Raw genomic sequence first — 24777 nt, 5'->3', positions numbered from 1 at the left:
ACTCATTATTTGCCTCAAACCCCTACTTGCTCTGATGATACTGTTTTGAATGTTGTCACCGGCGGGGCGTCCCCGTAGCTAAAAATCTCAACACTAAATCATTGAACAGGATGTGTCAGAATAATAAACCAGTCTAATCTGGTTCTGTCAGAGCAAAGCTCTTGGGAACCAGTGCCTCTGTTCTTCCACGGTGTCAGCCGCACACCGCCTTCGAGTCACGCGGTGGCCGGCGGTAATTGTAAACACTTCAGCGTGATAAGAAATGGCAGCGCTGTGATAAGGAATTGCGTCGCTAGTTGAACTGAGTCATTTCTTTTTCTCTGTTTCTCAGACTGAGGAAGACTACATTCCCTACCCCAGCGTCCACGAGGTGGGTCGATGACGCCTCACTCCATGTGCCATGATATGGTGTTGGTGCCTCTATGCACTGTATCTGTGCAACTGCTTTGCTTGTTCAGGAAAAACGGCAGTGGCAGTTAGCCGTTGTATCGCTGTTCTACTCTTTGCTCATCTTTGGGATTTGATATTGCTAGATGTGCTGCAGTGCTCCTGTGCACCTATCCCGTGTCCATCTTTGCAAATTAACACAGGTGCTGGGCAGAAAGAGCCCCTTTCCGCTCATCCTCCTGCCCCAGTTTGGGGGCTACTGGATTGAGGGGACCAACCATGAGTTGAGCAACACACTGGATCCAGAGAAGCTCCTGCCGCTTTCGCCCAACACCCGCACCAAGCTGGAGTGCAACACCATGGCCAAGCTCTACCGCAAACACTTCCTGGGCAAGGTCAGTCTGTCGGGGCGCCACGTGCAACGCTTGCTGTGCCATTTGCCGTCACTTGCAAAATCGTGCATTCATATTGCCAATTAGCCAATTTTGGATCAATGTAGTCATAAAGTCGCCTCACAGCAAGAAGGTCCTGGGTTCGACCCCCGGGGTAGTCCAACCTTGGGGGTCGTCCTCAGTGTGGAGTTTTGCATGTCCTTCCCGTGTCTGTGTGGGTTTCCTCCAGGTGCTCCGGTTTCCTCCACAGTCCAAAGACATGTAGGTCAGGTGAATTGGCCGTACTAAGTTGTCCCTAGTATGTCAGCCCTGTGATGGCCGACCTGGCCAGGGTGTCTCCCCGCCTGCCGCCCAATGACTGCTGGGATAGGCTTATCCTACCCTGAGAGTAGGATAAGCGGTTTGGGTAATGGATGGATGGCTGGATAGATGGTCATAAAGTGATGAGTGGCAACAGGCATGTGTGCAAGTCCAGGAATACTGGGATGGCATCCAACGCTTTACCTGTGCCCCTGTCCATAGGGTTATTGGTTGTGTCAGGAAGGGCAACCAACGTAAAATTCTGCCAAATCGGTATGCAGCTTGACAAGATCATATTGGATCGGTGAAGGCCATTGGTGCTGTGCCTCACAGGGTACCAATGGAAACTGTAAAGTCCCCTGTGGTGACCCATGAGAAACAGGGAATAAGCCGAAAGAAGAGGAAGAAGATGGTCATGAAATGATGAAGTGTGTTTTATAAAGTTAGGTTTTTAAAGTTTAGTCCCACTTTGTTTAAAGGGCGAGGTGTTCACAGTGGAGTCGTGAACACATTGTCATGAATTCTCGCTCATAACAGCCTTCCAGAACCTCACAATCCTGATAAAATGTGCAATAATCAATGCCACTTCTCCCTGTTGTAGTAATGAAAGGAATGAGTGAATCCCAGTAGAATAATCCAGACATGAGCCTCGCTGCTTAGCATTTAAGACGCTTGTGGCAGTGAAGATGCATGAGACGTTACCTGTTTAATGCTGGCATGATATACGCAAATTTGATTTGCCTGGCGTGTAGCAGAAATGAGCTCATATAGGCACATAGATCACTGAGATATACTGCATTAATAAACCAATGAGGGGTGTTACTGCTTTAGTGCGGTGTCTCTCTCTCTCTCTCTCTCTCTCTCTCTCTCTCTCTCTCTCTCGCTCTCTCTCTCTCTCTCTCTCTCGCTCTCTCTCTCTCTCTCACTAGATCATCTGTATGAATGTGCATACACCAGTCAGCGTATGTGCTGTCATAATGTCATTAATGGCTGTATCCATGCTTTGTGCCTTCAGGAACACTTCAATTACTATTCGGTGGACGGCAGTCTGGGACATTTGGTTTTCTCCCTGAAGTATGACGTGATCGGTGACCAGGAACATCTCGTCTAATGCTCAGGTGGGACGTGCCGCCGCTCTCTTGTAACACCAGAACTCGTAACTCTTGTGAGAATATTGCGCCAAGAGCACGTTGTTATGTTGGCCTTCATCTTGGATTCTGCTTTCTGTTTTATGTCTGCGTATTTAACAACATTTTGGTGTGTATGCAGAAATTAAAGCAATAGCTCTTTCGATTTTAATGGAAAATTATTGGGGGGGGGGGGGGAAGCAACTTCATTTTTAGTTTTGCTCATGCTGATCTCTCCTCTGATCTGATAATCAAGTCCGCCTCCCAGCAACATTCAGATCATAGGAGTCATAAAGCCGGCGAGATTGTCAACAGCTCCATCATTTCCATTGCAGGGTAACAGATGGACTATTGAGGCCAGCGTGTGGGAGGGAATGGAAGCGGGACTGGGAGGGGAGGCTGGGATAGTTTGATAATGATCCATAGAGGATGTTCCCTTCCCAAGTGATTGGTCCTAAAAAAAACATTACATCACTTCATTTGGCATTGAAACCATGACCGTTGTCTTGTTATTATACTAGGACCAAGCTGAGAACCTATCACGATGTGATCCCCATCTCCTGTTTGACAGAATTCCCCAATGTGGTCCAAATGTCGAAGGTAAGGGTAGTGAAAGTGCTAGTTTTTTTAATTGCTAGGACAAATGTCACCACATATAGAGCCCAATTCTTTTAGCCCAGTTGTTAGCGCAGTCGCCTCACAGCAAGAAAGTCCTGGGTTCGAACCCTAGGGTTGCCCAACCTTGGGGGTCGTCCCAGGTCCTCCTCTGTGTGGAGTTTGCATGTTCTCCCCGTGTCTGCTCCGGGTTCCCCCACCGTCCAAAAACAAAAACAAAACAAACATGCATGTTAGGGTTAATACTCCTGTCTGTAAGGGGGCGTCCGGGTGGCGTAGCGGTCTATTCCGTTGCCTACCAACATGGAGATCGCCAGTTCGAATCCCCGTGTTACCTCCAGCATGGTCGGGCGCCCCTACAGACACAATTGGCCGTGTCTGCGGGTAGGAAGCCGAATGTGGCTGTGTGTCCTGGTCGCCGCACCAGCGCCTCCTCTGGTCGGTTGGGGTTCCTGTTCAGGGGAGAGGGGGAACTGGGGGGAACAGCGTGATCCTCCCACGCGCTGCGTCCCCCTGGTGAAACTCCTCACTGTCAGGTGAAAAGAAGCGGCTGGAGACTCCACATGTATGGGAGGAGGCATGTGGTAGTCTGCAGCCCTCCCCGGATCAGCAGAGGGGGTGGAGCAGAGACCGGGACGGCTCGGAAGAGTGGGGTAATTAGCTGGGCACAGTTGGGGAGCAAAAAAAAAAAAATACTCCTGTCTGTGCCCCTGACCGAGGCATGGCAAGACAAGCTGGAGTTGGTCCCCGGGTGCTGCACGGCGGCTGCCCACTGCTCCTAGCTACACAGCTAGGACGGGTTAAATGCAGAGCGTGAATTTCCCCACGGGGATCAATAAAGTACATCAGAATCAAATCAGATTATGCACGGGGCGTACCGGCGCTCCCCAAAGTGGCTGCACAGTTTCACTCAGTCGTGCTTCCCTTAGAAACTGTAGTTAAAAGCCAACAAAACCTTCAAGACGAGCGCCACACTTATACCTTAAATGTCACTTCGTTGGAAGTCGACAAAACTGTTGCTGATTTACCTTTGAGTATCTTTTAAGGGTAACACTTTAGTATGGGGAACATAAAAAAACTTAATTACTAGTGAATTAGTAATGATCAAGACGTCACTTTAGTATGGGGAACATATTCTAAGTAACAAAAACTTCATTTACAGTAATTTAACACTATGAACACTTGTAGTTTTGTGTGTTGTTATGTAAGAACAGACCATATCCATTAAGTGTCGGTAAGGGAGAATAACTCTTCTTGTGGTACTACCACCTTATAAAGGCCATACTAAGCAAAGCATATTGAGATGGTACTACTAATAAGCAATACTTCTGAGGTTATAGAGGGAAAACTCATAGTTCATGGCTTACTGGTTGTATAACAAGGCCATGCAGAATAAGGCATTAATGAGTACGTAATAATGACCAATTAAGAGCCAATATGTTGCTAATTTGCATGCTAATAAGCACCTAATTAATGGTGACTACGTTCCCCATACTAAAGTGTTACCCTTTTAAGTCACTGAGGTTTTTTGGTTTCTTTAAAAGTCCTGACTCTCGCCAGGTTTAATCCGCGGATGGCACGTCTTAAGGTTTTATATTCAGGATTAAAATGTACGTTGCTCTTTCAGTAGCTCTGGGTGATGGTTTTTACTGTTCCCCACACAAGCCCTTTCTACTGTTTCCTTTTCCTTCATCCAAATCTGTTTTGCTAATCTTAATCAGTATTCATCGTACACCGCTGTGAGCTGCTCTCTGTGGGGGTGTTGGGGAAATGTCGGATTTCAGAGGAAGTAGAAATGATCGCTAAGTGCTAATTGGTGCGTCGTATTTTTCAAAAGTTCAGTTGGGCGTCACAGTCGACACCCAAAAGATGAAACGCTGAGGCGATCCGAAGTGACAGTCCCTTCGTATCGCCTCAGCGTTTCATCTTTCGGTTGTAGAAGCGACGTCTGGTTGTCTTCTTTACAGAAAACCCTAATACCTCTTTGTTCTTTCTCCCCCCCCCACCCCCCCCACCCCAAGCTCGTCTGCGAAGAGGTAAACGTGGATCGCTTTTTCCCTGTCCTCTATCCTAAAGTAAGTCTCGGCTTCCAAGAGTTGTAAAACGTCCTCCGTTTTCATAGCCATGAGTGCTTCTCTTGACCCCCCCCCCCCATACATCTGTTACAAATATGCTCATTTCAAATTCTCGTTACATGCCTAATTTCTGTACAGGCCTCACGGCTTATCGTCACCTTCGATGAACACGTGATAAGCAACAACTTCAAGTTCGGAGTCATCTATCAAAAGTTTGGACAGGTAAAGTGCAGAGCCTAGGTGTCATTTTGAAAGAAAGGGCTGGATTTTGGTGGCACGGTGGTTAGCGTGGTCGCCTCACAGCAAGAAGGTCGTGGGTTCGAGCCCCGGGGTAGTCCAACCTTGGGGGTCGGCCTCTGTGTGGACTTTGCATGTTCTCCCCGTGTCTGTGTGGGTTTCCTCTGGGGGCTCCGGTTTCCTCCCACAGTCCAAAGACCTGTAGGTCAGGTGACTCGGCCGTACTACATTGTCCCTAGGTGTGAGTGTGTGTGTGTGTGTGTGTGTGTGTGTGTGTGTGTGTGTGTGTGTGAGTCTGATGGCCTGGCGGCCTGTCCAGGGTGTCTCCCCGCCTGCCGCCCAACGACTGCTGGGATAGGCTCCAGCATCCTCACCAGCCTGAGAGCAGGATAAGCGGTTCAGATAATGGATGGATGGGTTGGATTTTCCCTTGAGTGTTGGGGCACACATTGAGGCACCTTGTTAGTCCGCCATATTCAGTGTGAGATAACACAAATCGGTAAGCACCACATCCTCTCATTTGTGATTTCTGGGGGTAAACTGATTATGCTCGGTACTTCTCAGCTGTAATAATCGGGTTTCAGTCTCACCCGTTTGGCCCTCTACAATGTTCTGACTCTGGTTCTATGACAACCACGACCCATGTTGTGCACTGCATGGGAGCAGAAGTGCTGTTGAATGAACCAGGGTGATTGGAGATCTGCATCCTTGATCTCTTAATGCCAGAATGAGTTGGACTACTAAATTATGAACCGGAAGAGTGTAGGGCCCCAACAGGTGTACCCCCCTCTTCTCTGGTGCTCGGACCTAAGCGAAAAACCAGCTGAGGAGTTGGCGCTCAGTTGTGGTATAAGACGGGTTTTTCGAAGGTTTTGAATCACCGCAACCATGAGAGGTCCTGGATCATAGGGTCAAAACTGTGCATAAAGATTATTAGGCTGACAGGCCCAGTAGTAGGGAGATGAGCAGCAGACAGGTACACGCACACACGGACAGAAAAGCCCGTGTTTTTCCTGCCATTATAAGACTTTTGTGCAGCGCTCAAGTTGATTGAACAGGAAATAATACGGGGAAAGAGTTTTGAACTTGCAGCACTCGAGCTAAAACGCCTACCTAATAACAGTGTTTTACCAGTCAGTCTGCGGATGTGCAGCCTCCTACACACACAAACGCCACCGGGTCAAATATGAAATTGCACTTTCCAAATTCTGAGAAGAATATGTAACACTTCCTGTTTTAACCTTTATAACTTTCGCATGTTTTTTTGGGGGAGGGGGGGATTATCAAAAAAAAAAAAGGATAACTTTCGATCATGCCGCTGCCCGATCTGAGTCAACCGTAGATGTGAGTCCCGCATGCGCGAGTGTGAACGGTGGCCCAGTGGTCAGCACTGTTGCCTCACAACGAGAAGGCCCCGGGTTCCAACCCCGGGCCGTCCCGGGCCCCTTTCTGTTTGGAGGTCGCGTGTTCTCCCCGTGTCTGCGGCGGTTTCCTCCGGAGACATGCGTGTTAGGGCTAATACTGCCGTCTGTGCCCCTGAGCAAGGCGGTGGAAAAGAACTGGAGTTGGTCGCCGAGTGCTGCCGCTGCCCCCTGCTGCTATGCAATAGGATGGATTAAATACAGGGAGCACATGTCATTGGAACCAAACAACTGTGCGATGACAAAAATCAATAGCCTTCTTATGACAATAGAGACGGGTTATTGTTTTTGATTCGTCCAGTGTCCCTTCATTTGTCCTGTGCTGGCGTCAGCACTGGACGCTTTGCTGACTTGGGAAATGCGATCGACTTCGCATTTACTTTCAAGACTCATAAACGCATAATGTCTCGACGCTGTTAATGCCCGATCCATAGATGTGAGTCGTGCACGGGCACGGTCGACTCAGGTCGGGCAGCGACGGGGAGCAGGGTTGGTGGAGTGAGCTAGAGAGTGAATGAAGAGAGGGAGCGGTGGTAGCGAGAACAGATGTTACTCGGAGGCTTTGAATCACTGCAACCGCCGGAGGTTCTTGATCATACAGTCATAACTGTGCACAAAGAAAAGTAAGGAATTCAGGCTGAGAGGCCCGGTAGTATGCCCACACACCCACACATGCAACCAAATGCAGTATCCCTCGCAGGCTACCACCTGGCAGGGGTAATGAGCCGAGAGCCAGCTCACAGGGGGCATCAAGGGCTCTTCCCTCCTTCATGTCCAGGAAGAGTACTTGCTATAGGAGGGGACTTTGGCAAATAGGGATGCTGCTCAAGTGACACGAAACAGAATAACTACAAAATAACAAGGTCCGCGGGGGTGTCCGGCTAGCGTAGACCGCATGAAGACCACACTGAAAAGATGCCAGATCGACACCTCTTCTTTGGAGGAACTTGCTTCCTGCCGCGCCACCTGGGAGTGAAGTACGTGGAAAACCAGCGCACACGACGCCGTGTAGCAAAGTGTGCGAAGAGGCGTGCTCGCAAAGCTACCCCCCCTACCCCCCCCCCCCAGCACCACTTTTACATGCCCGGTCTGCAATCGCAACTGTGCATCCGAGATCGGACTACTCAGCCACCAAAGCACTCACAAATAGGAGAAGATGGTCACCATCGGACACGATGGACAACCAGCAAGCAACTGGTCTATTCTGTTGCCCACCGATACGGGGATCGCCGGTTCGAAACCCTGTGTTACCTCCAGCTTGGTGGGGCGTCCCTACAGACCCAGTTGGCCGTGTCTGCGGGTGGGAAGCTGGATGTGGGTATGTGTCCTAGTCACCGCACTAGCGCCTCCTCTGGTCAGTCAGGGTGTCTGTTCGAGGGGGAGGGGGAACTGGGGGGAATAGCATGATCGTCCCACGCGCTACGTCCCCCTGGTGAAACTCCTCACGGTCAGGTGAAAAGAAGCGGCTGGGGACTCCACATGTATGGGAGGAGGCATGTGGTAGTCTGCAGCCCTCCCCGGATCAGCCGAGGGGGTGGAGCAGAGACCGGGGGTAATTGGCCGGATACAATTGGGAAGAAAAGGGGGGGCGAAACATCAGTAAAATAAATGACAGGGGAGGCTTCTCAGGGCTTGTGTCTCTGTGTGTGTCTTTCTGCATAAAAGGCTGCCTGGATGCGTGCACACATACACATCCAGGCAGCCTTTTGTGTTCACGCTAATGGGAAGGAACAAGTGTGCGAAACACACACACCTCATTTTTGCACAGTTAACCTCACTGTGAGCTCCCCCAGTTATGGACGCCATTGATCCGCTGGGCTATAAAACACACATTATGTCAACAAATGACCACTAACCGCTGTCGGCGCGGCAGCTGTTAACTGATGCTGAGGGTATGGAGCTGTTCTGAGACGCCTCTGTCCCGCTTCACCCGGCAGCACCGTCTCTCTCTTGGTACAAGCAATCCATATTGCATGTCATATTGCCGTGCAGAGGCAGGATTTTCCAGCTCTTTATTAAACTGTTAGCGCACAGCCTCATGCACACATACAGACACACACACACACATATTCATGCAATTTTTCCCCCCCTATTGTGGCTTGCAAAATCAATAAACTCGAATCCCTTCCCTGGAAACCCATAAATCCCTCTTCTCATTGCAGACATCGGAGGAGGAGCTGTTTGGTAACAGTGAAGAGAGTCCTGCCTTTGTCGAATTCTTGGAGTTTCTGGGAGAGAAGATCGAGCTCCACGACTTTAAAGGGTAAAAAAACAATAATTTCTGAACGTACTGAACATAATGTACCGCACGTTGCAAAGCAACACTGTGCGCTAACGGTGATTATAACTCTTATCTAGTTGGCTTCATGAGTGATAGTCATGCTTAAGTAACGGTGTCAAGAGAAAATCCCGTTGGGCGTGGTTCTTAATGCTTGCAGGTTTCGCGGCGGGTTAGACGTGACTCACAGACAGACAGGCTCGGAGTCTGTCTACGCCAACTACCGCAACAAGGAGGTCATGTTCCATGTGTCCACAAAGCTGCCTTACACTGAGGGGGACGCCCAGCAGGTAATGTAACGACGGACTACCTCACCTCCATACAAAATATACTGCACGAAAATAGGTAGACAAGGGCGTCAAGGTAGTGTGACGGTCTATTCCATTGCCTACCAACGCCGGTTTGAATCCCCGTGTTGCCTCTGGCTTGGTCGGGCGTCCCTACAGACACAGTTGGCATGTGTGTGTGTGGGTGGGAAGCCGGATGTGGGTATGTGTCCTGGTCACTGCACTAGCGCCTCCTCTGGTCAGTCGAGGCGCCTGTTCGGGGGGGCGGGGGGAACTGGGGGGAATAGCGTGATCCTCCCACGCGCTACGCCCCCCTGGTGAAACTCCTCACTGTCAGGTGAAAAGATGCGGCTGGAGACTCCACATGTATGGGAGGAGGCATGTGGTCGTCTGCAGCCCTGCCCGGATCAGCAGAGGGGGTGGAGCAGAGACCGGGACGGCTCGGATGAGCGGGGTAATTGGCCGGGTCCAATTGGGGAGGAAAATGGGGGGAAATCCAAAAAAATAGACAAGATCCCCTGGGTAATGCAGTGCGTGCTGAATTCTACATGCAACACACTGATGATGACAGTCTTAGCGGCTTACAACACCTAAATGAGTGGTTTATTATGTCACATACATGTACACTTCCGTGTCAGTATGAGTAGGCATGTGTAGCCTCCCTCCAGTAGTAACACTATAGTGCAATTCTGACATATCCTTAACACATATAGTTTCCTCTCACACTGATAAGAAGGCACTAATTTATCAGTGCACACACACACACACACACACACCTTGTCTCAGCAGAACGTGAACAAAAACTGGCAATGCAGTATACCCAGAGTTTCCTGGCTGTAGTAGGTGCAACATGTGTTACGCCAACTTTAAAAAAACAAACACATCCCAAAGGACGAACAGACGTGGAGACGCGCGTGTGGCCATCTTGGAAGAAGTGGTGGCTGTATTTCGCTCTGACCGTCCCAAAAAAAGGTGACGGTGTTGCTATCTACGTCAAATGCAAATTCGGTGTGAAGCTAGTGCTCTCAGAATCATTGAGTAAACAGCTTGAGTTCCTGGCCCTAAGTTTTGAAGTGTCTAAGGATCACCACGTCATGATGGTTGGGTGTTATAGACCTCCATCTGCGATTAGTCATTCTTTATCTACACTTGTTAACTTGCTGTCTAAGGTGCACTACAGGGAGATTATTGTGGTTGGGGGATCTAAACTGGGTTTGGTTGTTGCCCGTGTCCGATGCATTTAAAGCAGAATGTGATTCTTTGAATCTGACGCAAATAATTAACTCTCCTGCAAGACCAAATCCCAAATGTCCCGAGAAATCATCTCTCATTGATCTAGTCCTAACTGATGCCCCCTATAAGTACTCTGCTATCGGTGTCTTCCCAAATGATGTGAGTGATCACTGTGTGATAGCTGCTATCAGAGATACTAAGGTCCCTAAGTGTAAACCTCATTTTGTCCAAAGACGCAATATGAAGATGTTTGTTGAGCAGCGTTTTCTACATGATTTATCTCATGTTGACTGGAATAGAATTGCCCTTATTGATGATGTTGAAATGCCCTGGACATTTTTCCAGGATAGTTTTCTGGATATTTTCAACAAACATGCCCCTATTCGTAAATTTAGAATTAAGGGGAAGGATAATCCCTGGTTCACCGCTGAGCTCCCAAGCCTGCTTGATGAACGAAATGTGGCCTGGGCAAAAGCAAGAAAGTCAAGTACTGAGGCTGACTGGCTTCTTTTTAGACAGCTGAGATACAAATTTACTTCTCTTTAGAAAAGCCAAAGCTGGTTTTTATCTGTCCGAGGGTGGTCTGACAGGACATGGAAGCGGGCAGGCTAAGCTAACTGCTAGCCCATGCAGACCGGCAGTTCCGACAGTCATCCTGGCTGGCGTTCACTCGCTGGACAGTGGACTTTTTGGACTGTGTTTGAATGTATTGTGTTGTTAACTGTTTGTGTGGGTTTTTTTTCCCTTGTTCTCTGTTTTTTGGTGGTGTCGTTTTTTGGGAAATTTGGGATGTGTTTTTTTGTCTTTTGTGTCGTGCACACAAGTACATGAAAGAAACAACAATAAATTATTCCTGTTCCTGATTCCTGATCCTGATACTTGTTCAAACTTTTTATGGGGGGAAACAGCACTCCCTCTGGTAGTGGTTTACTTGGTTCAGCCAAAAGGAAGGAAGAGGGAGAGAGAATCGGGAAGAGTAAATGAAAGGAGAAAAAAGCATGCACGTGGCTTATAGCCTCAGCAGGGCCTTAGGGACTGGCAGACGTAACAAGACTCACAGCAGTACATGTTATATAACACTTGGCATCAGCACCCCTGCTAATCTCTACCTCCGCGAGAGACACGCTTAATTTAAATGACTGTAAATTATATTCTCTGAGTTTATTTTTCATGTCGTATGTGCCCTTGTGTTGCAGTTGCAGAGAAAGCGGCACATAGGGAACGACATCGTGGCCATCGTTTTCCAAGAGGAAAACACTCCCTTCGTACCAGACATGATCGCCTCCAACTTCCTCCATGCCTACGTGGTGGTCCAAGTGATCAGCACCTGTTCAGACAATGTTCTGTATAAGGTGACTTGCTTACACTCTGCCTGCGTCTTTGCAAAACATAGCCAAAGCATCTACTACTACCACTACTATTGTTGGCTGCTCCCGTTAGGGGGCGCCACAGCGGATCATCCGTTTCCATCTCTTCACGTCCTCTGCATCTTCCTCTGTCACACCAGCCACCTGCATGTCCTCCCTCACCACACCCATAAACCTCCTCTTTGGCCTTCCTCTTCTCCTCTTCCCTGGCAGCTCCATATTCAGCATCCTTCTCCCAACATACCCAGCATCTCTCCTCCACACTTGTCCAAAACAAAGCCAAAGCATAAATAGCAACAACACTTTTCTGTCACTGTCATTTTTCCAGGTGTCAGTCACAGCAAGGGATGACGTACCGTTCTTTGGCCCTGCGCTCCCTGACCCAGCCATCTTTAGAAAAGTGAGTGTTACGTAATGGCGTCGCAGTGGCTCAGCCAGTCGATGTGCATACCATGCCCACACACCGCGTCACGGCTTCGTGTATTGGAATCCGTCTTTTTGTTCTCTCTTCCTTGTCACAGCTGTCAACGCTGAACTTCCGACCCAACAAAGCAGATATGCCCCAAAAATGTCAAAGAAAAGTTATCTCAAGTGCTGCCGTTTGACCTTAACTGCTGTCTGCATCGGCACTGTCTCATTAATCATCTTTTTAATCTCAGACGTGACTCAAAACACTTCTCTTATCTGTTCCTCTATTCACAGGGTCCTGAATTCCGTGAATTCCTTTTCACGAAGCTCATCAATGCCGAGTATGCCTGCTACAAGGCTGAGAAATTTGCCAAATTAGAGGTGAGTTATACATTTTCAAGATTTTCAAGAACAAGGGCGGTGTGCAGAACTGTAGCAACTACAGAGGTATAAAGCTGATCAGCCACAGCATGAAGATATGGGAAAGAGTAATAGAAGCTAGGTTAAGAGGAGAGGTGGTGATCAGCAAGCAGCATGAAGATATGGGAAAGAGTAATAGAAGCTAGGTTAAGAGGAGAGGTGGTGATCAGCAAGCAGCAGTATGGTTTCATGCCAGGAAAGAGCACCACAGATGTGATGTTTGCTTTGAGAATGTTGATGGAGAAGTATAGAGAAGGCCAGAAGGAGGTACACTGAGTCTTTGTGGATTTAGAGAAAGCATATGACAGGGTGCCGAGAGAGGAGGTGTGGTATTGTATGAGGAAGTCGGGAGTTGCAGAGAAGTATGTAGGAGTGGTGCAGCATATGTATGAGGGAAGTGTGACAGTGGTGAGGGGTGTGGTTGGAATGACAGATGGGCTCAAGGTTGAGGTGGGATTACATCAAGGATCGGCTCTGAGCCCTTTCTTGGTTGCAGTGGTGATGGACAGGTTGACAGATGAGACCAGGCAGGAGTCTCCGTGGACTATGATGTTTGCGGATAACATTGTGATCTGTAGGGTGCAGGTGGAGGAGAGCCTGGAGAGGTGGAGGTATGCACTGGAGAGAAGAGGAATGAAGTCAGTAGGAGAAAGATGGAATACATACACGTGAATGAGAGGGAGGACAGTAAGGATGCGAGGAGTAGAGGTGACAAAGGCATATGAGTTTAAATACTTGGGGTCGACTGTCCACAGTAACGGGCAGTGCAGAAGAGAGGTGAAGAAGAGATTTCAGGCAGGGTGGAGTGGGTGGAGAAGAGTATCAGGAGTGATGTGTGACAGAAGGGTACCAGCAAGAGTTAAAGGGAAGGTTTACCAGATGGTAGTGAGACCAGCTATGTTATATGGTTTGGAGACATTGCCACTGATGAAAAGACAGGAGGTGGAGCTGGAGGTGGCAGAGATGAAGATGATAAGATTTTCATTGGGAGTGATGAAGAAGGACAGGATTAGGAAGGAGTATATTAGAGGGACAGCTCAGGTTGGACGGTTTGGAGACAAAGCAAGAGAGACGAGATTGAGATGGTATGGACATGTGTGGAGGAGAGATGCTGGGTATACTGGGAGAAGGATGCTGAATATGGAGCTGCCAGGGAAGAGGAGAAGAGGAAGGCCAAAGAGGAGGTTTATGGATGTGGTGAGGGAGGACATGCAGGTGGCTGGTTTGACAGGGGAAGATGCAGAGGACAGGAAGAGATGGAAACAGATGTTCCGCTGTGACAACGTCTAACGGGAGCAGCCAAAGTGGTAGTAGTAGTAGTAGTAGTAGAGCTAAGTTATTAAAAAAAACTATCTTGGTGTTTTGAGTACTTTGTAAGTTTTACATAAGGCCAACTGAAATTGATCTTTTCACATGTCCCACCTGTCTAAACACACACATAGGTCCCAGGGTGTCGGCGGATCTTTAAAAAGTCTTAAATTCATGTATCTAAATTAAAGGCCTTAAAATGTCCTAAATTCATTAAAAATGTCAGAAAATGGTATTAAAGTCATTACTCAAAGGTCTTAAAAAAGAACTGTCCTGGAGAGGACTATTTCTTCTTCTTCATTTGTGTTGTGCAAAGATGAATGTAGCTTGGGTTGCGTGCAGAGCGTGAGTCATTCTGGTGACTACTTGCAGTCGTGACCAGAGTTGGCTGCTTTTTCCGCTGCAGCTAATGTGAGGTTGTAAATAGACCGTTCTATGGTGCAATGCATAAACGTGTTCAGCCAGCGACGTCTATTGGTCAGATAGAATCGCTTATAGAAGCCTCTGGAAACCGGAAATCCACAGCAGAGAGGAAAATTCTGAGCAGTGCTAAGTCACGTTCCGGCAGCTCCGCAAAAATAATAAGATAACGCTTTTTAAAACGAACGAGAGATCTATTGAACACCTAAACTGACCTAAGATCATATTTGACACTTATACGGTACATAGTCATTCCACCACGTGCTACTTTCATGAATTCCAGGTTCGTATCAGGCGCCTCTGTTAGCTATAGCATGCTATTCCCTGTAATTAAAACAAATATGTATCCCCATAGACAAATAAATGACCTGGATGATGCGATACCATGGCAATATTACCTGCAACTCACGGTTGTAGGTAATATTAATGTAACTAGTTATCGAAAAGAATACCGATGTTGGTTTTACTGAGCGGTTAATTGCTAAATGGTATAGCCTATATAGAATTTGGCGGACAAATGCTAACTAAGTCATGACAAAATGGCCGCCGAGAGAAGAAGAAGAAAAGTTGATGCTAGAATTGATCGTCCGGAGGGAGGGGGGAGGGACCTCCGCTGCACGCTCTGCTGTGATTCGTTGTTTTGTCATCAACCGCTCACAGCGAATCAACCAATCACAGCAGCGTATAGTTTCTGGCAGCTTTTTCAACAGGGAGGAGGACTTCAGCTTATCTGACTGCAATCGCGCGAAATTCCGCTGTTGAGCGTTAGGTCTTACCAACCATATGTATATATTTTGTTGTAGATCTGGGTCTTAAATTCCGTTCCAAGTGGCATTAAAAAGGTCTTAAAAAGTCTTAAATTTAACTTACTGAAACCTGCAGATACCCTGGGTCCCTACACATATGCATTTCTTTGGAGGGGTCAGAGCGCAGGGTCAGCCACAGTACAATGCCCCTGGAGCAGTTCTTTGGGTTTCTGTGCCTTGCTCAAAGGGCACTTTGGCAGAGATGGTTGGCACCATAGGTATAATACCAGCCACCCTCCTGTCGGTGCCATGGATCAAACCAACAATCTTTCAGTTACTGGTAGGCCTCTTTACCTCTAGGCCATCCAGTGGTTTTGCTGCAACCAATCTTTAGAAGGACTTACTTTGCACGTTTTAGCGCATTTGCTACACATTGTGTATACTTTACATTACTGCCAGCCATTTTTCCAAAGCTAACCATAGCTTTTTAGAATTTTGAACGCGTTTTTCCCACATTCCAGATGGAAATTGGTTTCCATTCATTTCAGTAGGGTATGAAAGTCAACTTGAGGAGACTTTGAAACTTGCTCGAGGTAGGTAATCCATCGCAATGAGGATACTGTTGTGATTATTAATTTTTTTTCTCGGATTCCCCCTCCCCCCTTTTTTTCTCCCCAATTGTATCCGGCCAATTACCCCACTCTTCCGAGCCGTCCCGGTCTCTGCTCCACCCCCTCTGCTGATCCGGGGAGGGCTGCAGACTACCACATGCGTCCTCCCATACATGTGGAGTCACCAGCCGCTTCTTTTCACCTGAAAGTGAGGAGTTTCCCCAGGGGGACGTAGCGCGTGGGAGGATCACGCTATTCCCCCCCAGTTCACCCTCCCCCCTGAACAGGCGCCCCGACCGACCAGAGGAGGCGCTAGTGCTGCAACCAGGACACATACCCACATCCGGCTTCCCACCCGCAGACACGGACAATTGTGTCTGTAGGGACGCCCGACCAAGCTGGAGGTAACATGGGGATTTGAACCGGTGATCCCCATGTTGATGGGTAATGGAATAGACCCCAAGATCACCTGGAAGATAGACACACCAACACCAGCGTCCTGGAGGAGGCTAACATTCCCGCTATCACTGCCACCATCACCCAACACCAGCTCAGATGGACTGGCCATGTCATCCGTATGGCTGGCTCTCGCCTTCCAAAACAAGTCCCATACTCCCAGCTTCTCACAGGACAACGTGCCCCGGGAGGTCAAAAGAAACGGTATAAGGATAACATCCAGGTGAACATCAAAAAATGCCACATAGACCCTAAGACCTGGGAGGACACAGCAACCAACAGGGCGACCTGGAGAAAACTTGTCCGGGAGGGAGCTGCACTTGATAATAATGATCTCCGCCGTGCTGCAGAAGACAAACGCAGACTCAGAAAGGAGGAAGTTTCCACCAAAAAGGCCCAAACCAATCCCACGACTACCGCCGCCCACCCCTGCCCACACTGCACCAACATATGCGGCTCCAGGATCGGCCTCTTCGCCCACCTGAAGACCCACAAGGACCAAGAAGGAGGACAGTCATACTCGACCCCGAGTGACCGCCGATGATGATGATGAGACCCCTACGCTACCCGCATGGCCTTTGTTGTGATTATTTATTTGTCAAAATTGCATTATCGATGTGGGATAATGCAGTTGAAAGCGTGGATTGATTGAAGAAGTTCTCTGGTGTGTCATTAAAACATCCACATAACAGAACGTGTATCGCTGCCAGAAAATAGTCCCTGGCAAAAACTTGTTCCACAAACAAAACTCAGACGTTCGTGACTTCTTCATGGCACAGAGACGTTAGCCGGAGAGTCGGAGAATATATTCTCTGACTTAAGATGGGTGTCCTAAAAAAGCAAACAAACAGGGAAATAGGGTAATTATTCAGAAATGTAAAAAAACAACTGTGGCACGCTTTGGAAAAGGGTTGGTTGTAATGTAAAGTCCATGAGATATGTAGTAAAGTAAATGTGCTAAAATGTGCAAAAACACTGATGTGTCCCTTTAATTCATCCCTGGGTACCTCGGCCATACATGACAAAACCGTGGTTTAACTCAGTCTGTACACGCGTGTGTGTGTGTGTGTGTGTGTGTGTGGTGTGTGTATTTGTACATGTGTCTCAGGAACGAACGCGATCGGCGTTGCTGGAGACGCTGTATGAGGAGCTCCACGTGAACAGCCAGGCCATGATGGGCATCGGTGGAGAGGAGGACAAGATGGAAAACGGGAGTGGAGGAGGAGGGGGATTCTTTGAGTCCTTCAAGGTAACCGGGGAGACGGCAGCAGGGATGCGCATTATGGCGTAATGGTGTCACCTTGAAGGCATTAGACAACATTAGATGTCCTACTTCGCTGAAAAAATGGGATGGCAGACAGTCGGGGAGAGGGCTTACTTTTCACGGTGACGTATTACAGGCGGTACGAGGACAGCCCTTGTATGTATGCAGGCTGTTGGGTGTAATGACTTCATCAGTCTCATCATGATGAGGGGGACGTTGCGTCTCCTCTGGGCTCTCCTTCCCCGCCCTGTGGGACTACTTCGCTTATGGCTTACTTTACCTTAGGGCTTGGTATATTGTGTTCTTGTCACTGTGTTGTTGTGTTGTGCTGTGGTCTGTGCATGGCCTTCGTTGTTACTGTGGTCACGTCTGTGCTTCATTTCTATTTCCATCTTCCCGCGGCAGTCTGCTCACAGTAAAGGTAATGGATGGGCCCTTTCACCGTTTGATCTCTCTAACCCCCACCCCCCCGCTCCGGCTGCAAAGAGGTGGCTTTATAACAGCTACTGGTTTATTTTTGGAGCCAGACAGGGCAGACATCTATAAGTAAGGCCCCTCGGCCGCTCACCTTCCCGCTTCTCTTTTGACACCGACATAGACACTCATCTCAGTCAGTCCTGCTGGGCGCTGCAAGCTTACAGCGGTGTGCTAGGACTCTATGAGCTGACACACAGCACTGACTGTCTGTCAGAATTACCGTTAGGTCAGTGTAACACACACACACACACACACTAGGGGTGGGACGATACTGGATCGAACACCGAATCGTTCGATACAGTCTTCATGGTTCGATCATTTCAGGAGATCGTGTGTTGTTCACACTAGAACGACCGGGATTTCACTCCTACATAAAACGACCATGGGCAGTCAAAATGACCGCCGATTTATAAAGTCTATATTCTGTCAAGATAAATACCAAGTTGAGCTATTAATGCATCGCATATGTTAGTGTGTCTGTTAACAAGCGACTGACACCAAAAATAAAATTTAAACAGCTTTAATACCGTAGCGAATTCAGGAGGCAGCCGGGGATTCGCCGCAGCTGGGACGCGAACTAAAGCAGTGGTTCTCCATCTTTTTGGGGTCCTGGACCCCCTGCGTATTTTTGATCTACCCTGAGGACCCCTCCACCTGATCTTGGGGGAGGGGGGGTTGCAATTTGATAGAAACAGTAGAAACTGCATTTTAAATTGCATTATAGCATTTATTCACTCTTTGGGGCAAAAATAAGAGCTTTCAGTTGTAACTTAGATATAGTTAACAAAACAGAATTCTTATTCAGTAACTTTCAGATATATGTAACAAAAGAGAATTCTTATGCAGTAACTTTCAGATATATGTAACAAAACAGAATTCTTATGCAGTAACTTTCAGATATATGTAACAACACAGAATATGTATTCAGTAACTTTCAGATATATGTAACAAAACAGAATATGTATTCAGTAGCTTTCAGATATATGTAACAACACAGAATATGTATTCAGTAACTTTCAGATATATGTAACAAAACAGAATATGTATTCAGTAACTTTCAGATATATGTAACAACACAGAATATGTATTCAGTAACTTTCAGATATATGTAACAAAACACAATATGTATTCAGTAACTTTCAGATATATGTAACAACAGAATATGTATTCAGTAACTTTCAGATATATGTAACAAAACAGAATATGTATTCAGTAACTTTCAGATATATGTAACAAAACAGAATATGTGTTCAGTAACTTTCAGATATATGTAACAAAACAGAATATGTATTCAGTAACTTTCAGATATATGTAACAAAACAGAATATGTATTCAGTAACTTTCAGATATATGTAACAAAACAGAATATGTATTCAGTAACTTTCAGATATATGTAACAAAACACAATATGTATTCAGTAACTTTCAGATATATGTAACAAAACACAATATGTATTCAGTAACTTTCAGATATATGTAACAAAACAGAATGTGTATTCAGTAACTTTCAGATATATGTAACAAAACAGAATATGTATTCAGTAACTTTCAGATATATGTAACAAAACAGAATATGTATTCAGTAACTTTCAGATATATGTAACAAAACAGAATATGTATTCAGTAACACTCAGATATATGTAACAAAACAGAATATGTATTCAGTAACTTTCAGATATATGTAACAACACAGAATATGTATTCAGTAACTTTCAGATATATGTAACAAAACACAATATGTATTCAGTAACTTTCAGATATATGTAACAACAGAATATGTATTCAGTAGCTTTCAGATATATGTAACAAAACAGAATTCTTATGCAGTAACTTTCAGATATATGTAACAACACAGAATATGTATTCAGTAACTTTCAGATATATGTAACAAAACAGAATTCTTATGCAGTAACTTTCAGATATATGTAACAACACAGAATATGTATTCAGTAACTTTCAGATATATGTAACAACAGAATTCTTATGCAGTAACTTTTAACAATGCAAACGGGAGCGAGATCTCTTATTAAAATACAATAAATTACACTTGTGAAACAGATGTAATTAAAGAAAAAAGTCCTGTTACCCTTTATAGTTTAGGTAGATAAAGGTCTCAGTCACATTTGAGTAAAATAATCCTATTTCTATAAATGTCATAGGATCTTTTTTTTAAAGATATTTTATTTTCACGGACCCCTTGCAATTACACCACGGACCACTAGGGGTCCGCGGACCCCCGGTTGAGAAACACTGCCCTAAAGGGTCCGGCCCGTTAGCCAACAGGCTAGCGAGTCTCCGCATCCGTTATCGTTCAAACAATTTAAAATGGCCGCTGTGCAACGCCTGTAAATACTGCAGCGCCTCGGTGGTGTTATTGGTGCGTCTGGAACCAGACGTGTTGGAAATCCAACAGCCGTAACAAGGACTATAAAACACGACATGTATAACAAGAACCGAGCGTCGCGAAAGAAATGACGCAACCAACACGCGTCAAAAATAGTGACCTGACGCGCACCATGACGCGCAAATTACGCGCGGTCATTTTCACCGCCCACGGTCGTTGTAGGCAGATCTTATAACTTTTTGTGCAATTGATCTAAAACTCGTTTTCATGCAAATATATTATGCAATTTTAGAAGCATTCAGGGAGCGGCAAGTCTGTATGCTTTTTCGCCCCCCCCCCATAAAGTTGTTAAACTTTGAAAATCCAAAACGGTCAAAATGGCCGCCTTGGTCGTTCTAGTAGTCTTTAAAGTTTAAAGAAAGATGGCACAAAATTCTGTTAGAACTTTTGCACGTGCGTTACGTTTGCATATGTGCCTTGGTAATGCGGAGCTGTTGGGCCTCATTCTTAAAATACATGAAAAACAGAACTGCAGGGGTGTTTTGTCTCTTGCTCACCAAGACGTCCACTGTTATCCACGGAATCGAAACCGTGAGCCCTGAATCGTGAGACGAATCAAACCATGAGATTTGTGAATCGTCCCACCCCTAGTATACACACACACACACACACACACACACACACACACACACACACACACACACACACACACACACACACACACACACACACACACACACACACACATGGTGGCCAGTGTTCAGGGCCTACCCCGAGGCTTCCCCCACCCATCAGGTCTGGGACGTGGTGCAGTGGTGGTTGAGGATTCAACCGGGGGGGGTCAGCACCATCTCAATGTGTCTCCTCCTCCTCCTCCTCCTCGTATCTCTCTGTAGCGGGTGATCCGCAGCAGGAGCCAGTCTATGGATGCCATGGGTCTCGCTTTCAAGAAGACACATACAGTCTCCACTAGTCTCAGCGGCAGCTTTAACCACAACCCCGCAGACAGCCCCAAATTCCCAGGGATAGTAAGTACAGAGCCACAGTTCCGGTCTCCAGTGAGGCGGGTCTCTCTTTCTCTGCCACCCTTATAACCTTTAGCAGCTCTAGGATAGAACCTGCCCCCCCCCAGCCCCCAACACCCTCCCCCCCCCCAACACCCCAAAGGGTGCGAACTATACATACTGCCCATCCAAAGTTTCCTTTTTCTTTTAATTTTCCATGTGATGTTTGAGATTCCGTGTTACTTTTCAATTAATTAAGAAAAATGCCTGCAAAGGTTTTGTTAGCGTCGTTAGAGTTAGCCCTAACCGTAGCCTGATGCAACACCTCAGTGTTCATCAGTCTTCCTTAGTATGAAGGGTAAGTTTTGCCCCGAATAAAGATTTAACGATGCGCTTTTCCCAAACCGTTGTTAAAAGTACACATAGAAAGTCTTTTGCCCCACAGCTGGCTGATACAGCGGAGAGAGGGCAGCCACTGATGAATGCTGGCATCACACCCAGGGTGGAAAATCACGACGTATATCATTATAGCAAATCCATCGACGTCACCGGATGGTTGGAGGACTACGAGACGGATTGGCTGAAATGTTTCGTTTTCTAATTTCCGTCACCGAGAAACTCTCGTGTGTGCCTGCTGCTACCTGTGGGCAAGGTAAACAGCTCCTCTCCAAGGAGACTGTCAGTTTCTTTGGCAAAACGGACTGCACTGAGGCGGTTGTAGTTTTACAAGACTAGAGAGACCACCAGCACTTAATTAAATGCAGATTATTACCAGCAAAAATTCCCTTTAAGTTCAGGTTTTCATTCTGCGAATGCCGGGTGGCGTGGCGGTCTATTCCGCTGCCTACCAACATGGGGATTGCCAGTCCGGCTTGGTCGGGCCTCCCTACAGACACAACTGGCCGTGTCTGCAGGGGGAAGACGAATGTGGGTATGTGTCCTGGTCGCTGCACTAGCGCCTCCTCTGGTCAGTTGGGGCGCCTGTTCGGGGGAGGAGGGAGAACTGGGGGGAATAGCGTGATCCCCCACGCGCTACGTCCCCCCGGTGAAACTCCTCACTGTCAGGTGAAAAGAAGCGGCTGGTGACTCCACATGTATGGGAGGAGGCATGTGGTAGTCTGCAGCCCTCCCCGGATCAGCAGAGGGGGGGGGGGGCAGAGACCGGGACGGCTCGGAAGAGTGGGGTAATTGGTCAAAAAGAGGGAAAATTCAAAATTTGGTGAGAGACACCCCCCCCCGTCTTTCCACATGGAGCTGCGACCCCCCCATGTGTCCCCCCCGATAGTTCGCATCCTAAACCCCCCCACCCCTACCCCCACCCCCACCCATCCTCCTTCCCTTCACATGCCTGCCTGCTACACTAACCTCTCACAGAGCAGGACTGCACAGCAGATCGGTGGACGGGTTTGTGCCGGGGGCAATAAATGCTGCCCTCCCACGGTCGTCACTGCCACCACAAGACTGAGTGACTGGACTCTCACTGCCCTCGTGTTAACTTGAGTGACTGGACGAGATGAATTTCTCCTCTAGGTCAAGGCTGCTTCTAACGGTGCATTTTTTTTCTGTTGTTGTTGTTCTGATTGTTGCATCCCCCATTTTTCTGTGTGGTGCCCAAATATGTGCCTGTATTCTGTATTCTTGTGAATTTGGACTCCTTTTTTAATGTGTGTGTGTGTGTGTGTGTGGGTGTGTGAGTGTATGCCAGCTGGAGCTTGTGTTTGACTATTTCCGCTTTGACTAACTTTTTGAGCAGATGACCAGATTGCCTGTGTGATCATGATATTGTCCAATAGTGTATTTGAATGCATGGTAAGTATTTTGGGGGCTTGGACCAGGGTGATTTGTATAATTTCAAATGACATTTTGAGAGATATTAAGTTATCTGTGTACGTAGAATCTAGTAGTTCTGAAGGTCTTTACAGAATGTGTCTTGGTGGCTGCTCGTCTTAGACTAGATTTAGATTAGGTTGTTTTATTAGCCACATGACCGAGGCCGGGGCAATTTGTTGTCGTCTCCAATTTCCGTAATTGCCCCTCATGGATACAGAATTAACAGCTTTCGGAATTTACATGCAGGGGGCGTCCGGGTGGAGTGGCGGTTTATTCCGTTGCCTACCAGCACAGGAATCGCTGGTTTGAATCCCTGTGTTACCTCCGGCTTGGTCGGGCGTCCCTACAGACACAATTGGTCGTGTCTGCGGATGGGAAGCCGGATGTGGATGTTTGTCCTGGTCGCTGCACTAGCACCTCCTCTGGTCAGTCGGGGCGCCTGTTCAGGGGGTTGGGGGAACTGGGGGGAATAGCGTGATCCTCCCACGTGCTACGTCCCCCTGGTGAAACTCCTCACTGTCAGGTGAAAAGAAGCGGCTGGTGACTCCACATGTATGGGAGGAGGCATGTGGTAGTCTGCAGCCCTCCCCGGATCAGCAGAGGGGGTGGAGCAGAGACCGGGACGGCTCAGAGAGTGGGGTGATTGGCCGGATACAAGTAGCAGAAAAATGGGGGGGGGGGATTCACATGCATACTGTTTCATAGTCGCAGCTCAGGACATTCGTATTTTAAATTGCAAATAAGAAAGATCATCGCTCAGATTTCTATCCAAAACTGCTCATTCTTCACCAGCCTTCGTGTGTATTTAACATGTATTTAACAGCCTTCACATGTATATAACATGTATTTAACAGCCTTCACATGTATATAACATGTATTTAATAACCTTCATGTGTGTTTAATATGTATTTAACAGCCTTCGTGTGTATATAACATGTATTTAATAACCTTCATGTGTATATAACATGTATTTAATAACCTTCATGTGTATATAACATGTATTTAATAACCTTCATGTGTGTTTAACATGTATTTAACAGCCTTCACGTGTATATAACATATATTTAACAGCCTTCACATGTATGTAACATGTATTTAATAACCTTCATGTGTGTTTAACATGTATTTAACAGCCTTCGTGTGTTTAACATGTATTTAACAGCCTTCATGTGTGTTTAACATGTATTTAACAGCCTTCATGTGTATTTAACATGTATTTAACAGCCTTCATGTGTATTTAACATGTATTTAACAGCCTTCACATGTATATAACATGTATTTAACAGCCTTCACGTGTATATAACATGTATTTAACAGCCTTCACCTGTGTTTAACATGTATTTAACAGCCTTCACGTGTATATAACATGTATTTAACAGCCTTCACCTGTGTTTAACATGTATTTAACAGCCTTCACCTGTGTTTAACGGACGCTCACCTTTCGTCCATCACCTTGTCTTGACGTTTGGTGGTAGCTGAGCCTAATGTATAACATACTATATGTCGTCCTCTGCTGTTTTTTTTGTTCTGCTCTTCTTCGTCCTCTTCCTCACAGGCACATGGTGGCTCTCTGAGCGGTCCGATCATTTGTCTGTTTGACTCCGCCGCCTGTGTTGCAGCGGTGGTGCCAGCGTGTCCGTTTCTTCAGTGTGCTGCGTAGCCGCCAGCTAACATGTGCTTTGTGTTTTGTTTGACCGACATAACTGCATGAGAAAAACTCACGGTGTCTTTATATTTTCTCTTTCCTTGTTATCCTCCTCTCTCTCCCTTC

The 24777-nt window shown here is 46.9% G+C and overlaps 1 protein-coding gene across 1 annotated transcript in view; it reads left to right on the top strand.

Moving 5' to 3' along the window:
* The first annotated feature begins 247 nt into the window (after window positions 1–247).
* Window positions 248–24777, top strand: part of LOC130108110 (rap1 GTPase-activating protein 1-like) — a 39094-nt gene continuing 14564 nt past the window's right edge. Inside the window, 14 exon segments of the mRNA XM_056274956.1 lie at window positions 248–370; window positions 591–782; window positions 2095–2179; window positions 2182–2197; window positions 2728–2806; window positions 4843–4896; window positions 5035–5118; window positions 8717–8817; window positions 8993–9122; window positions 11549–11704; window positions 12048–12119; window positions 12422–12508; window positions 17197–17337; window positions 21069–21200. Of these exon segments, the coding sequence (XP_056130931.1) occupies window positions 747–782; window positions 2095–2179; window positions 2182–2197; window positions 2728–2806; window positions 4843–4896; window positions 5035–5118; window positions 8717–8817; window positions 8993–9122; window positions 11549–11704; window positions 12048–12119; window positions 12422–12508; window positions 17197–17337; window positions 21069–21200 (1173 nt within the window). The 5' untranslated portion in view covers window positions 248–370; window positions 591–746.

Source organism: Lampris incognitus, chromosome 2 (assembly GCF_029633865.1).
Source record: "Lampris incognitus isolate fLamInc1 chromosome 2, fLamInc1.hap2, whole genome shotgun sequence".
Lineage (NCBI taxonomy): Eukaryota > Metazoa > Chordata > Actinopteri > Lampriformes > Lampridae > Lampris > Lampris incognitus.
This window is presented reverse-complemented; position numbering and strand designations above follow the sequence as displayed.